Source organism: Rhineura floridana, chromosome 6, assembly GCF_030035675.1.
Source record: "Rhineura floridana isolate rRhiFlo1 chromosome 6, rRhiFlo1.hap2, whole genome shotgun sequence".
In the NCBI taxonomy this organism is placed as follows: domain Eukaryota; kingdom Metazoa; phylum Chordata; class Lepidosauria; order Squamata; family Rhineuridae; genus Rhineura; species Rhineura floridana.
The window spans coordinates 79,777,380-79,792,697 of NC_084485.1; the positions used below are offsets into that span (position 1 = coordinate 79,777,380).

The 15,318-nt window shown below is 45.1% G+C and overlaps 1 protein-coding gene across 10 annotated transcripts in view; it reads left to right on the forward strand.

The window, feature by feature from the left end:
• Positions 1-15,318, forward strand: part of SZT2 (SZT2 subunit of KICSTOR complex) — an 89,596-nt gene that overhangs the window by 35,105 nt on the left and 39,173 nt on the right. For all 10 annotated transcript variants that reach the window (XM_061632659.1, XM_061632661.1, XM_061632662.1 and 7 more), the window contains exons 18-34: positions 829-920; positions 3,843-4,011; positions 4,422-4,542; positions 4,623-4,736; positions 5,229-5,429; positions 5,510-5,610; positions 5,983-6,118; positions 7,171-7,299; positions 8,794-8,998; positions 9,290-9,402; positions 9,718-9,946; positions 12,486-12,639; positions 12,731-12,823; positions 12,939-13,020; positions 14,467-14,745; positions 14,945-15,080; positions 15,193-15,309. In XM_061632659.1, coding sequence (XP_061488643.1) covers positions 829-920; positions 3,843-4,011; positions 4,422-4,542; positions 4,623-4,736; positions 5,229-5,429; positions 5,510-5,610; positions 5,983-6,118; positions 7,171-7,299; positions 8,794-8,998; positions 9,290-9,402; positions 9,718-9,946; positions 12,486-12,639; positions 12,731-12,823; positions 12,939-13,020; positions 14,467-14,745; positions 14,945-15,080; positions 15,193-15,309 — 2,471 coding nt within the window. The remainder of the gene's footprint in view (positions 1-828; positions 921-3,842; positions 4,012-4,421; positions 4,543-4,622; positions 4,737-5,228; positions 5,430-5,509; positions 5,611-5,982; positions 6,119-7,170; positions 7,300-8,793; positions 8,999-9,289; positions 9,403-9,717; positions 9,947-12,485; positions 12,640-12,730; positions 12,824-12,938; positions 13,021-14,466; positions 14,746-14,944; positions 15,081-15,192; positions 15,310-15,318) is intronic.

The window sequence follows — 15,318 nt, forward strand, 5'->3', positions numbered from 1 at the left end:
GACATGTCAAATATTTCCTATGCCATGTTCCCAGGTGTGCTCCTGTGGCCCTGTTTATATAGAACAGGGGTAGTTACCCCATGGCCCACAGGCTATATCTGCCCCATCCCGCCAAGATTTTTATGCCCCAAACACCCTTCCCCAATTTGTCATTTTTAAAAAATTGACTGTTCCTATAGGCTGTGGTGCCAAAAGGCGTTTTTGTGGTTCCTAAGGCATTGCCAAAATATTTACTCTTATAAAAAAAAAATTCCTGGCCACTCCCGTTGGGTGACCTGCTGTGATTCTATGATGCCAAAAGTTTTTTGTGACCTTCCCAAGCCCCCTGCAACTTGTCCTTAAAAAAAAAAAGTAAACATTTTAGCCATGCCCACTCTTTTGTCCTGCTTGAGTCACCATCAGTTTGACGTGCGGTCCTCTGAGGGTTGGCCATGGGTGGGTCAGTGCAGCTCTCAGCTCAAACAAGGGTTAGACACCCCTGACGAAGAAGGTCTGCAGATGAAGAGAGCATGCAGCTGGTGATCCTCCCACTGCCTCTGTGGAAGGGAGGAGGGGTTGCCAAAGTCTGCAGCCTGGGGACCAATGGCAAGAAAGTCCTCCTCATAAGGTTTGCCTGAATAACATTCACCCAGTTCTGTTCTTTCTAGCCCCTCCTCCATGGGGAAGAAAAAGCACATTGAACCAGGGAGCAGAGGAGCTGCTGTGTCTGGGCTGGGCAAGGTTGTGCTGCTTGGCTGCTGCTCTCCCAGCATCAGGCCTTCAAGGTGGTGTCTTAGGGAAGGGGTAGCAGAGGAGCAGGATTGGCTCATATAGGCTGTTCTTCCACAGAACGATTCCTCCAGAGAGAGCGGCAGTGAGAAGCACACCTGTGTTGTCCAATATGTGCTGTTCCCTCCACATTCCACTTCGACTAAAGACAGGTGAGGGATCTCCAATGTGGGGATCACAGGAGTCCTACCACTACAGGGATTTCTGGGTGCTGTTAAAGCTATTATGACAGTCCTCGGGAGTCATATGGACAAAGCTGCCAAATATCAAACAAGAACCTTTATGTCTGGTCAGCTGCTGTGTACAGTGGCAACGGGGCTTCCAGTTGGGAGTGTATAGATGTCCTTCCTGCCCATCATGTTGCGAGAGCTGTCATGTGCCGGAATGTGGGCAGCCCCAGTGCCACTGAAAATGAACGTGAATGAACACTCAGTTGTGCTGATGTGGAATGAATGCTGCCCCGATATCTCTGGGCTGCAAGCAAGCTTTCCCAAGGCTTCTGCTGGCAATGTGTCTATTCCCACAGCAGTCCTAGTCCAGAACTCAGAGCTGTTCAAGGTGTGCATGTAGTACTGGTGGAAATTATTACTGGCTTTAGAGTAACTGGGAGTTGGTCAGTTTGCCTCAGTTTCCCACACAACTGCACAGTACTTCATGCCTAATTATAGTCATTCAGCAAAATGTAGGGATGGTGGTCACTTGAGCAGAATAAGAGGAATAAGAACATAAGAACATAAGAAGAGCCTGCTGGATCAGGCCAGTGGCCCATCTAGTCCAGCATCCTGTTCTCACAGTGGCCAACCAGGTGCCTGGGGGAAGCCCGCAAGCAGAACCCGAGTGCAAGAACACTCTCCCCTCCTGAGGCTTCCAGCAACTGGTTTTCAGAAGCATGCTGCCTCTGACTAGGGTGGCAGAGCACAGCCATCACAGCTAGTAGCCATTGATAGCCCTGTCCTCCATGAATTTGTCTAATCTTCTTTTAAAGCCATCCAAGCTGGTGGCCATTACTGCATCTTGTGGGAGCAAATTCCATAGTTTAACTATGTGCTGAGTAAAGAAGTACTTCCTTTTGTCTGTCCTGAATCTTCCAACATTCAGCTTCTTTGAATGTCCACGGGTTCTAGTATTATGAGAGAGGGAGAAGAACTTTTCTCTATCCACTTTCTCAGTGCCATGCATAATTTTATACACTTCTATCATGTCTCCTCTGACCCGCCTTTTCTCTAAACTAAAAAGCCCCAAATGCTGCAACTTTTCCTCGTAAGGGAGTCGCTCCATCCCCTTGATCATTCTGGTTGCCCTCTTCTGAACCTTTTCCAACTCTATAATATCCTTTTTGAGATGAGGCAACCAGAACTGTACACAGTATTCCAAATGCGGCCGCACCATAGATTTATACAACGGCATTATGATATCGGCTGTTTTATTTTCAATACCTTTCCTAATTATCGCTAGCATGGAATTTGCCTTTTTCACAGCTGCCGCACACTGGGTCGACATTTTCATCGTGCTGTCCACTACAACCCTGAGGTCTCTCTCCTGGTCAGTCACCACCAGTTCAGACCCCATGAGCGTATATGTGAAATTAAGATTTTTTGCTCCAATATGCATAATTTTACACTTGTTTATATTGAATTGCATTTGCCATTTTTCTGCCCATTCACTCAGTTTGGAGAGGTCTTTTTGGAGCTCTTCACAATCCCTTTTTGTTTTAACAACCCTGAACAATTTAGTGTCATCAGCAAACTTGGCCACTTCACTGCTCACTCCTAATTCTAGGTCATTAATGAACAAGTTGAAAAGTACAGGTCCCAATACCGATCCTTGAGGGACTCCATTTTCTACAGCCCTCCATTGGGAGAACTGTCCGTTTATTCCTACTCTCTGCTTTCTGCTTCTTAACCAATTCCTTATCCACAAGAGGACCTCTCCTCTTATTCCATGACTGCTAAGCTTCCTCAGAAGCCTTTGGTGAGGTACCTTGTCAAACGCTTTTTGAAAGTCTAAGTACACTATGTCCACTGGATCACCTCTATCTATATGCTTGTTGACACTCTCAAAGAATTCTAATAGGTTACTGAGACAGGACTTTCCCTTGCAGAAGCCATGCTGGCTCTGCTTCAGCAAGGCTTGTTCTTCTATGTGCTTAGTTAATCTAGCTTTAATAATAGTTTCTAGGAATATATAACAGCTGTACAACAGATATGTAGCAAATACGTTTCGCCACTTAGAGATGGGCCAGGAGCCATCATCCTCTGGATTCAGTATTTCTTGTATTAATATCTCATAAGCTTATGTAGCCTTAGGGCCTATTTGATTTGGAGGTGGGGTGTAAATCTCCTTAAGACAAATATTAAAAGCGTGCTTGCTTTTGTGCCTGTAAATGAAGAAGCTACCTCTTTTTTTTTTGTCTAGTCTGGGGTCCAGGGAGACCTGGGATACTTGTAAAGCATTTACCTTGGTAAGCAATTCTAAGGTAGTGCAGAGTCCATATTTTTATCCTTAATATTAAAGATGATTCCTTCTGGGTATATAGCTTCTTTTTGGCTGCCCAGCTATTTCAGTCTAGCTGCCTTTCCACACAGGCCAAATACCCATTTGTGCTCCTTAATAACATAAGAAGAGCTCTGCTAGATCAGGCCAAAGGCCCATCTGTCCATCATCCTGTTCTCATAGTGACTGATCCAATGACTGTGCTGCAAACAGAATCTGAATGCAATAGCACTCTCTCCACTTGAGATTCCCAGCAACTGGTATTCAGAGCTATACTGCACTGATGGGGGAGGTAGAACATAGCCATTGTGGCTAATAGCTTCACTGGGCATGGCTTCACAAGACATGGGCTAAAAAATGGCTTTGCCCTCACCTTTCCTTTGAACACTTGCCTGACTGGCCTGGCCAAGAAGGTGCATCAGATGTTCGGAAAGACTAGTCACTGGACCATTAATATTTTGGGAATTCAAGAAAATAATACATGGAAGTTCAGGAACTATAAGAGACATCGCACTGTCTGTGACTGTGTTGGAGCACTCAGATGCTCAAACCATACTTACAACACTTCTTTTGCTCTCCAGTTTCTCCACAGATGATGACAATGATACAGAGGTAGAGGCTGTTGAGGTGGACATGGAGCTGAACCTTGTTACGGAGTGCTGGGTAGAGCCACAAAGCGGCTGTGTGAATGGTGCATCAGACAGCTGGCAGCACTTACATGGCCTGTCTTACCAGAAAATCCCCAAAGCGGTGTGTTCCTTTGGTGGGGGGGGGGGAGGCAATCTCTGGGACCATTATCCTGCAGAAACAGTGACTAGCAGCTGGTATTTCCTGGGGGGTGGCTTCTGGTCTTGGGGACCTCTCAGGTAGCGAGCCTTTGCCGTGATGACCTACCCAATCACTGTTATTATTTGCTATAAAGACCACTCACTGCATCTAGCTATGACTGGGGATTAGGAGGTGGCTTTTTTTTTTTTTGGCTTGACTTTTCTCATCAGAGAGTTATCTGAACATGGATTTACTCCCAAAGAATTGGGAGTATATATGGCCAAGTTTATCCTTGACAGCTCTGTGTCGTCTTGAGTGGCATTCCACTCAACAGTAAAGTCTTTGTGGCCAGGTTACCTAGTCCTATATCTTACTTCAGATCTCTATTCCAGCTCTACCCTCGAGATCTGATGTGCATCCATACCATGCTTGCCTTTGAGTATATCAGCCAGCTGTGCCAGAACAAGGACTGTGTCTTCCCAGCATGTGATCCAAGGCCTGCTGCTGCTGAAGGTGATTGCTCTAGCATGTGCTTCTAGGTGGGGCTGTGCCTGTGGGCTTGGTCAAGATTAGATTCCTGGTTTTTGCTGTAGGTCGCCATTCTGGAAGTGGCTCCCGTGTGCATGAAATTCCATTCCAGTTTGACCTCATGAAGCTGCTGCCCAAGTGCCAGCAGATTGAAATGTCCTTCCTGATGCTGACAGTAGGCAAGTTACCTTAGACCTGAAACGTTTGCGCGTGTCACCAGGGATGGGGTGGGTGGGAGGGAGTGGCCAGGGCTCAACCCTGAAATGTTCTCATCTCTAGAACATGCATAGCAATAATGGAGTGCCTTTGAGCACATGCAGAGTATATGTCCCTCTCTTTTCAATAACCAAAGTCCCCAACTCCACGCTTCTGGGCTTAATATGCAGGGCGTTCAGTCAGATGGCACAGAAGTCCTGATCCCTCTCTTTTAGAAACTATCTTCTTAGCATGCTTGCCATTGAATGTGAGATGTAATGAAGCAGCAGGAAGGGGATATGCTTTTTGAATTACTGGAACGCCTTACAATGCCATTTCTGTTGCTTTTTGCTAGGCAGAGAGGTTGGGTGCTCTAGTCTGCCTTTGCCTCACAAGGCTGTCAGAGCATGCACAGTAGATGGATGCAGAGGCACCGGAGGAAAAAGTTTGCTCACGTTCCTGTTTTTGTCCTGCAGCAGAGGATGATGGGATCACAAAGGACTCTTCTCTCTTGCCCAATGAAATGCTCCTCAGCCTCTTTCATGGCTGTTTTCAGCATGACCTCAGTGACAGGGAGATCACACTATCTGGCACAGATCATGTAACCTTCATGGAGCAGGTGCTACAACGGGACAGAGATGGCCACCCACCTCCATTTATGCTCCCAGTGGTCCAAGGTAAGAGAGGCACATGCAATTGGCTCTGCCTTGCTCCATTCCTCTAAAAACGTCTGACCACTTTGCTTCTCTTTCGACAGAGCCCCCAAAGACCTCTCAGCCCCCTGTACATCAGGATCCAACAAACACTTTCCACTCCGTTGGCAACAAGGACATTGCTACCTCTGCAAGTACACACCAGGTAGAGTAACTTCTTGAGGTCAGTGTCAAATTGCCAAGCCCTCTAGACTTGAGAGCTTCCATCTGCTGTCCCCTCCTAATGGAGAACCCACTTGAGACTTTATTGGGGTGATCTGTAATGCTTTGCAGCACATGTGTGTCAGCGAGTAGGCTGCTGCAGAATCTGCTACAATCTCTTGGCTCAGTGCAGTAGTTTTGTGTTTAATAAGGCATTGGGTTTTGTATCTAAGGGCTCTGTGAATGAGCAAAGAGAGTTGTCTACCTTTGCTATCAAAAATGTGTGACAACACATTTTGCCTGCTAAATCTGGGTGAGGAGCAGCATTGCTGTGTCAGAAAGCCATGCCATGTTCAGTTTGACTTTACTGTCTTAGGCTCCAAACAATACGGAGGGATCGAAAGTTGACATCTCTCCTGCAACTGATGCCCTTTTTCCTCAGTGGAGATGCTATGCGAAGCTGGTAAATCCACAGCATCTTTTCCTCACCTTCCTACCAGCTACATTCCCAGGTAAGGGGCTTTCTGGACCAAAACATGAATTAGCCTGAGGAACAGAGTTCATACAGACGGATGTTTGCCAACATTCTGCAGCCTATACAAAAGTCTGTGTGATGAAAAAATCAGATGATGGCAAGGGAAGCTAAATCTGCCATAGATACAAATTATGCAAATTAAGCATATTTGCACATATATTCTGAGATTTCACCAGGCATTCCCCTACTCACTTTCAAATGTGGGAATCTTCAAGGCCCACTGAAAACAGCCACCTGCAATCCCTTTATTTTGTATATGAACCGCTTTCTGTAATGAATCTACTCCTGTCATATTCCCAAAGAAAGTGTGCTACAGTGTCAGTAGCTGACAGCAGGCTACTGCATTCTCTTTAAGTTTCCTTGGCCTTGTGGTGCAGAAGCAGTGAAGCTGATGTAGAAAGCACTTCCTGTAGGTGACACGGGGTCACGAAGATGGGCTGAGTAACAGGCACCAGGAAGAACCAGTGAGCCTAGAGCGAGTCTTCTCTTTTTGGCCACTCTATACTGGTGGCTTGATGGCTTTTTGGTTGCCACTCTCGCTAACCATAGTTAAGAACAGGTCCAGGTTCACCAAGTTATGGTTAAACCAACTACAAACTTTGGCTCATAAGCTCCTGTTAACCATAGTTAAGCTGTGGAGCTGTGTTCTGACAATCAATTTTAACTATGGGTAAGTAAACCTTGCTTTATAAACCACTGCTTAGCCTGTTGTGTGACCCAAGCCAATGATATCCACATCAGATAATGACTTCCATCTGCTGGAACAGAGATTGGTAACCTGTAGCCCTCTAGGTGTTGGACTACAGCTCCTATAATCACTGACTATTAGCCATATTCCTTGAGGCTAATGGGAGTTGGAGTCCAACAACATCTGGAAGCACCAGGTTCCCCATTTTTGTCCTTGAATTTTTGCAGCTGCCTCAGTTGAGTGACTTCTCCACAACCCCAAGACTCTGTGCCAAGCATTACTGATGGGGCAGAGAAAGAAGGGATCGGTAATGTGCAATGAACTATTATCATCTTTTCCAGACATACAGAAATTGATGGCTCATGGGACAAATAAACTTTCAAAAGAGCAGGAACCAACACTTTCCCAAGGAGAACAGGAGCTGGCGATTTCAGGGTTGCTTCCAACCGTCAGTGTCACACCAGCCAATGGTACCAACCTTGCTTTGGCTTGCTTGCTTTTGCAGCACAGCCATTCTCCTGTGTTTAGGATCTGTGGCGGGGAGGGGGGGAGAGGATGAAGGGTGGTATTAGGCACTGGTTATGGGCATTCTAGAGCATCCACTTTTGGCCAAGGGTGCAATCTTGAATAGTTTATATTTTAAAATCCATACACAAGCATACTATTAAGAAGACTTAAATGTCTATGGCAATCTCCTTTCAACTGTGGCAGAGGCTTACTGGTGTGGTCTGAATGAAACCTGGGACTCTACTGCACTCCACATGACATCAGGGAAGTTTAAAAAACCTTTTGCTTCTAGCTAGTTTCCCTTATAAGAAGCAAGATTAGATGAGGTAGGAAAAAAGAGAAAGAGAATTGGATTTTTCTCACCTAAAGTAAAGCATAATGATATAACACTAATGGGGTGAGAGAATCCAGTTCTCTTCCCTTCCATTATATACATACATACACATATACACACACTGCTTAGGTCAGAAAAACAAGCTGGAGATAGAGCTTTTAATGGTGATGTGCTTCCCAAAGGTGATCAAGTTATGGTTTCTAGTGGAATGAAGTAGTTTAGTTCTCCATCTTCCTGCTCTCTGCGCTTGCTACCCAGAAAGCCCAGACCCATGGAGAAGGCAACCTGCCAACCACAGTGACTCTCTCTCTCACTCTGACTGAGCAGCAGCCAACAACAGTGGGTTATAGAGGAGAGCACAGCTTCCAGGTGGACTTAAGGACTAGCACAACGTTGGGGGGTACAGTGGCATCCATGTGCCTATTTTTTTTAAATGAAGCCTGCCTGAGACTAGAGCCTTTGCCTACCCAGACTGGAACTACCCAACCCTCCTGACACACATTCAATTGAGAAACCAACAAGCATTCCATTGTAAGAAGCCATCTATATACACATATATCACTGGTTCCTTAGCTGAGCAGGCCAAAGGGACACAGGAGGCTGCTTTACATAAGAGGTCAGACTATTTCTTCAGGTTACCCAGTGTTGCCTGCACCCAGTCTTTTCCAACCTCATGCCCTCCAGATGTTGTTGGATTACGTTTCCCATCAAGCCGTGCTAGCTGGGGCTGATTAGGGTTGTAGTCCAACAACATTGGGAGGGCAACCAGGCTGGGCAATGTTGCTCTAAACTGCGACTGGCCACAGCTCTTCAGTGTCACAAGCAGAAGTCCTTCACGTCACCTGCCACATGATCATTTTATAAATTGGAGATGCCAGTAATTAAACCTGAGACCTTCTGTATGCAAAGCATGTGCTCTTCCACTGCAAACTGATAGGGAGAAGGAAAGCACTGCCTCTAGTACTGGAGGCAGGGGAAAGGGAGTGCATGTCAGGCATGCTGCTGAGTCATGCAAGGTATGATGTATGCCATGCCAGGTGCATAAAAAGGGCATCATTTCTTTCTTGTTTGAGCTGTGAGCATGAAGATGCTTCTCACTCCCCAAGATGCATTTCCTCTACAGAAATTGGCCAGGACTCAGGAGATCCAGATGCTGTGCCAAGAAGGGAAGGGCGTATCTCCTTCAGTCGCCAGACATCTCAGCCTGACATGGGAGAGAGCTGCCGAGCCCGCTGCCCTGTCTATGTCTACAGCTGTTCCTTGGAACTGTTGCGGGAGCAAATGATCAGTCCCAGGCCAGATAAGCCTCTGCGGGATATTTTTTTCAGGTGAGGTCAAGTGCACAGGAAACTTGATAGCATCTCTGTATTTATTGGGCAAATCATGGGCTTTGAGACTGTACAGATGTAATCACTGCTTAGTTTCTGGAAGTTTTGCCAGGCTTATGTGTCAACCCATGTTAACTAGGCCAAATGCTAGTGTTTCCGCCAGAGCCATAAGAATGTGTGAGATCTGGAGGGAGAACTAGGATGAAAAGACAAAATGAGGGAGATATTTGGGCCTTGTCCTAGAATCTAGATCGTCCCCTTGTTACCTTGCTGGATGCTTCTGTCTTCCAGAAGCCAGTCTGTGGAGCGCCCTACCACTGCTCCCTGGTTAGATTCCAAGCACAAGGAATTTCTGAGTTTCTGCACCTTGCTGCAAGAACATTCCCACCAGTGCTATGTAAAAGGTAAGGGACAGATATATCTTGCTTGGGGGGGTGGAGGGGGCCTCTAGCTCTTCTGCTACCACCCTGGGCCTGACTTTCTTCTTGAACACCAGGAAAGGGGCCTTACCACTGCCAAGTGCCTGTGGGAAACTTGAATCCCCCGTCCTCAGAGTGGGCCTGATTGGCAGCTTGGTAATATAGAAATGGGTAGAGCCTCAACCAACAAAACCTGGGGTGCTATTTTTTTTCAAGTTGCCATTTCTGCTGCTTACTATATTGACCTTTCTGGATGAATCTGCATGGCCATCTGACACTTAATTTTCTCATTCTCTGCAGGCCTGTTCCAGAGCCTACAACAGGGTCACAGCATTAGCGGCCCTGATCTGCTCATAGCCATGGATTACTGTGAGGAGCTTCTGCAGGAGATAGACATCACTAGCTTTTTACTTACTCTGTGTAATCACGTGCGCTCCTTCTGTGAACGCCATCAGCATTTGCCCACCAGCTTGGTGGGGGAAGCAGTACAAGCCTCCCGAGCGCGGGGTGTGCTAGTATCTGTTTCCAGGTGGGGTGGCTGTTCCCATTATAGAGACATAAGAATGAATTGTAGACCTGGGATGCCTTGGCAGTGTTGAAAGTACAGTGGAAAGTATAGTAGATTGTAGTCTAATAGGTGATTTTGCCCTGGACCATCTTTTTTTGTGTATGGGCTCCAAACATCACAGGTTTGCCAGAGTCCCATTCTGTAAACCAAGCAGGCTGTTTCTTTATAAACCAGGGGAGCTATCAAGAGGGACTGTGGTTCTGTGGCCATGCAACATTTTCAAGGCTCTGAATGAGGAAAGGGAAAGTGCCATCAAGTCAAATGAACATCAGCAACAGTGACTACATTGGGAAGGCTGCAGAAACTTTAGATCAGGGATAGTCAACCTGTAGCCCTCCGGATGTTGTTGGATTCCCAACTCCTATCAACCCCAGGCAGCATGGCAAGTGGTCAGAGATGATGGGAGTTGGAGCCCAGCAACATCTGGGCGGTGACAGGTTCCCCAGCTCTGCTTTAGATGGTGGGATTTGAGCTGGAAATGAGCTTCACATTTTCAGTTTTGTTTGTGTTTAAATGAATAACTTATCAAGATTTTTATTATCTGTAATGTTAAATAATAGAAAGGAAGGAGAATAATTATAGCTAAAACTGGAATGAACAAACTTATTTATTTATTTTGAAAAACAAATATTAACCCTCTGGATGGAAAGAAAAAAGGTTTCTAATCATTTACTTTTGTAATTGTAAGATTATAATACCAATGCAATCTTGAGTTTCTGTGGAATTATTGACTATCGAGTCTTCTGTTTTCAATCAAATAAGTAGGAAAACAAAGAACAAAACTGAAAAAAGAGAAATAAAGGTGGGAGGGAGAAGATGTAGTTAGTTGTTGTATGTCCTCTGGGCAAGGAGCCAGATTAGCAGGTCATCCAGTCCTGTGCATTTTTGTCATTGCCATACGCAAGCAATACATTTGCATCTCTTGTTTTGAGAATTTTGTCTCCTCCCCCTACCTTTTTTAATTAAAAAAGCTTTCTAGGTTTTTTTGCCTCTGGAAAATAAGCTTGCAAAAAGTGTGCAGGATAAAATCTCAGAGGGCAAAAGCAGGCTGAGCAAAATTTCTAGCAGTCAAGGAACAGCTTTTAAAAGTTCTGCATAACTTGCAGGAATAGAGTAAATTATGCAACATAAGCAAATAATTGCAGAGTGAATATATTTGAATGATCTTAATATATAGTTTGGATATATTTATGCAGAGCACAGATAGTCGTGTTTTATTTCCTTAAATTATCAAGGGCAAAAGTTACTCAGAGTCATAACCTGATGCAGAAAAACTGATTTTTTAATCCCTTTTTTATTCTATTAGCACCAACTATTCCAGTTAAGTTATATGAGTGACATATAAAAAGACAAGTAGATTTCCAGGTCCTCTGCATGTGGGGAAGATAATTGAAACAAACCTATACAAATGTTTATTATTTATTTATTTGTTTGTTTGTTTAATATTCCACCCTTCCTCCCAGAAGGAGCCCAGGGCGGTAAACAAAAACAGTGTAAAATATCTTTAAAATAAAAGACTTTAAAATATATTAAAACAAAACATCTGTAAAAACATATTAAAACAAAACATCTTTTTTTTTTAAAAAGGAGGAATTTATGCCTCCATAATGCAGTAGAGGGAGGCAGGAGGGTTCATTTGGCTTGCAGACCAAAAAAGGGGCAGCCAAATAGAGAAGGAGAAGAGAGAGGTACTGTAGTTTAATATATCTGGCACAACAAATCACCCTCCTTCGCTCTTCACATTATTCTCTTCCAACAATCATTATTCCTCACAGTGTCTCTATTTGCCTGAATCAATAAATGTGCATTGATCTGTATTTAAGGGGTTTATCCATTGATCCTCCTCTAATCCCTTCATAGCATGGAAGTTCTTTAAAAAAATCAATTAACTAAACTTCCACCAAATTAGTTTTAGAAAGGTTTCATGTAACAGTAGATTAGGCCATTTTAAGATCTTTTTTTCCATTGCTAAATATTATAAAATGGTGCTCTGAAAAATATTACTTGAAGCACACATTGGGGGGGTTGCATATGTACAATTTTTGACAGGAGGGGAGGATTGGAATGCCCATGCTGGTGAACCAAAGGCCTCTGATCTTCACTTGCACTGCTTTTTCCCACATTTAGACTGAGCAAAGCTGATTCAAACACAGTATTTTATGTTCGTGTGTTCATGGTTACTGTTCATGTTATAGACTTTTGAGCAATGAATCTATGAACAGGGTCCTAGATTTCTGCTGGGGTTCTTTTCATGGACCCAGCTCCAGAAGTTGCATGTTCCAGCAAAATGTTATACATAAGCCATTCTGTGTGCATCTGTATTTGTGCCTAACTCTTATTTTTAACCGAGTGGCGAGCTTGGAATATAGGGTGGGGGGAAGCACATACAGTAGATTGCTTCTGACTGAAGAGCATGAAGAGCTGGTGCTGTGTTACTGGGAGCATGAGTGCATGGAGATGCTTGTGACTGACTTAGCTCTTTCTTGAACCCGCTGTGCAGTGCTGAGACGGAGGATTTTAGTGAGCCGGATTCCCATGTCTCCGTCTGTCCTTCTCAAGAGCCCAACCACAGCTGCTGCCCAGAGTTCCCCCTCTCATTGCTAGAGAGCAGCCAGCCATGCCAAGCACACCCTGACCTACACAGGATCATCCAGGTAAAGGGAAGGCTCCTTTATTTTCGTGGGGTAAGAGAAAAGCTTTTATGGCCAAAGTGTGTCCTCCAAGTGTTTCTTCTTCCCATTCTAGGAGAAGTTCTTGGAGATTGGCAGCTTGCATTTTAAGCCAGTACCATCCAATCCTCATTACTATTTCTACTGCCCTCCTTCTGCCAAAAAAGAGGTAGGAGGATATTTGCTTGTATATTTGCTCAGGGAGGCCCCTTAAGGGGATCAGTGGCTGTTAAAGGACTCAGGCTTTACACATATTACACTTGTGGCTTATTGTCCCTGTTTAGGAGGAGGCCTCTCGGGACCATGCAGATAGGAAAGGCAGTGAAGACATGGAGAGCTCTGAAACGGATCTGGCAGCAGATGAAGGTAAAGGAACTTTTCCTTGCCCTGCTGTGCACTGCTATTACAGTTGCAAATGCATTGACCCTTGTAATTTAGTGATACAGGACTCCTTTGTTTTTTTATCCTTGAGCAGGCTAAAGAAAGAATGTGTATGTATATGTGCTAGGGGAGAGTATGAGAGTCCTTGAGTATGGTTGCATTGAGTCACTGTTTTTCCTCTTAGGTCAGCAGGTTATAGATCAGGGTGTGGCCCTTCAAAAATTCCTAGAGGATGTTCATGGGATTTGTAGGAGTCCCAACAACATCTGGACAGCCACAGGTTCCCCATCCCTGCTGTAGATGCAGGCGGAGGAGACACGTGCAGGATCCTAGCTTGGAGTGTTCTGGAAGCGTTGAGGCAGTGGAATTGCTAAGGCTAGACTCCTGGTACTAGAGGCTTCCCATTCCTCCCAGCTATGAATATTTATTTTCCTTCCTTTTGCATAAGATACAATCAATCGAGATAGCTATATGGTTACATCTCAGCTCTCTTAGAATTGCTTGTTTCTGGTAAAGATGTTCTAATATCACTCAACTCGGCTCCATTCACAAGCTGTCGCTAAGCCCATAGTGTAGGCCATGCAGGTCCTTGGTGGCAGCAAGACACCCAGAGGACGCCCAGGGCATGCATCAGTCCCTCTTTTTTCCCCCATAGAGAACCTTGCAAACCTAGAGCATTCTTTGTCTGGGTTTTAGCCTTTATATTCTTGCAACTAAGAGAGGTGAGGCAGGCAGAAGAGAGTGCAGGACTATCCAGAGGTTTTAACAACACTCATGGCCCATTGTACTGACAGGTCTTAAGAATTGCCTAGAAACGTACAAGGCCAACATTTCCTTCTACATGAGAGAATGCACAGAGGCTATTCCCAATTGAATTAAATAAATAAATAATTCAGGTTGATATCATTACCACCTTTTCTAAAAGTCCAACCCACTTAATTAGGTCTGACCAGCCACTTGTACAATCAGTGCATATTCACTAATTGCCCCATCTTTTGTCTCAATGTTTTTCCTCCTTTATAACTATAAATCATGCCAAGTGACAATTTGAAGCTTAACATAGGTGTTACTAAACAACCCATCGTATATTTATCTTATGTAATCTAATTATATATTCCTGATTTTTTTAAAAAACATACTTGAGTATTAATGCTGCCACACTGTGTAATGTGCAAGGCTTCTCAGACTGGCTTCCGGCAGCACTGAACCTTGGCTGGCCAGCAGTGCCTGTCTATTGTTCATTCAGCTGGCAGCGTTTCCTATAACATCCAAAGCCAATCCTCCTATTTACAAGAGTGTCATTGCAGTTAACCCCTTCGGGCTAAACGTTTTTGAGGCCTGATGCAATTTACCAAAGCCCCATCATTCCCTGAAGGCAGCTTACTACCACTATCCCATTTTTTGAACTTGACTAATGAACTCTTTACATAGGGAATGCATCTGGCTGTGGCATTGGTACTGAGAGCGATCCAGAACTGGAGGTGGAATATCGGGAACGCTTGGACCATGAATGTCTAGAAAGAGACTCCCTGTCTGACTCCAACACTGTTAACCAGGATGAGGACTCCTTCAGTGTACTGGGTGACTCTCTAGCAGAGCAAGAGTTGCTGGAACAGGACATGCCACCCCTCTTTGTGCATTTGACCTGCTCTGTGAAGCTGCGCAGCCAGCACAGTTCCATGCCTGTTCGCTCGCTACCCACCTGCCTGGGTAAATGAAAATGTGTCTGGGTTTTGAGGTGGGGCAGCATGGCTAGGGGGTATGGCTCACTGGGCATGGAAAATTGGCTTCAGCCTCCCAGAGGAAGGGAGGGGATCATATGGCCGAGGCCCAATCTCCTCCCTGTGCATTTGGCAAAGAGGCTTAAGTAGTTTTCTCTCACCCAAGTAATGTCTGTTGCTTTCTCTAGGAGAAGTACTGGACTGCTTTGAGAGCTGCAAGGCACTGCACACCATTGACCTGTCTGACCTGTGTGTGACTCTTGACATTTTTGTTCTAACCCTTCCCCTGGAAATTGAAATGGTGAACGATTTGCATCACAATAGGTGGGACCACAGGGGTGGGTTGTGGGTAGGGCTGCCTGAGCCTTCAGCATGCAAATGGTTTTGGCAAGACCCCAGGGGAACCCAGTAACTTTTCCCCCTCTTCTCTCTACAGGTATACTTCTGAGAGTAGCGTCTCCTTCACCCGTTCCCCAGGGCGGCCCTCCTCCTTCCGCTCTGATGAGGAGCTTATGCACACCTTGGACAGGCTGCCATCAACTGTGGATGATGGGTAACTTAT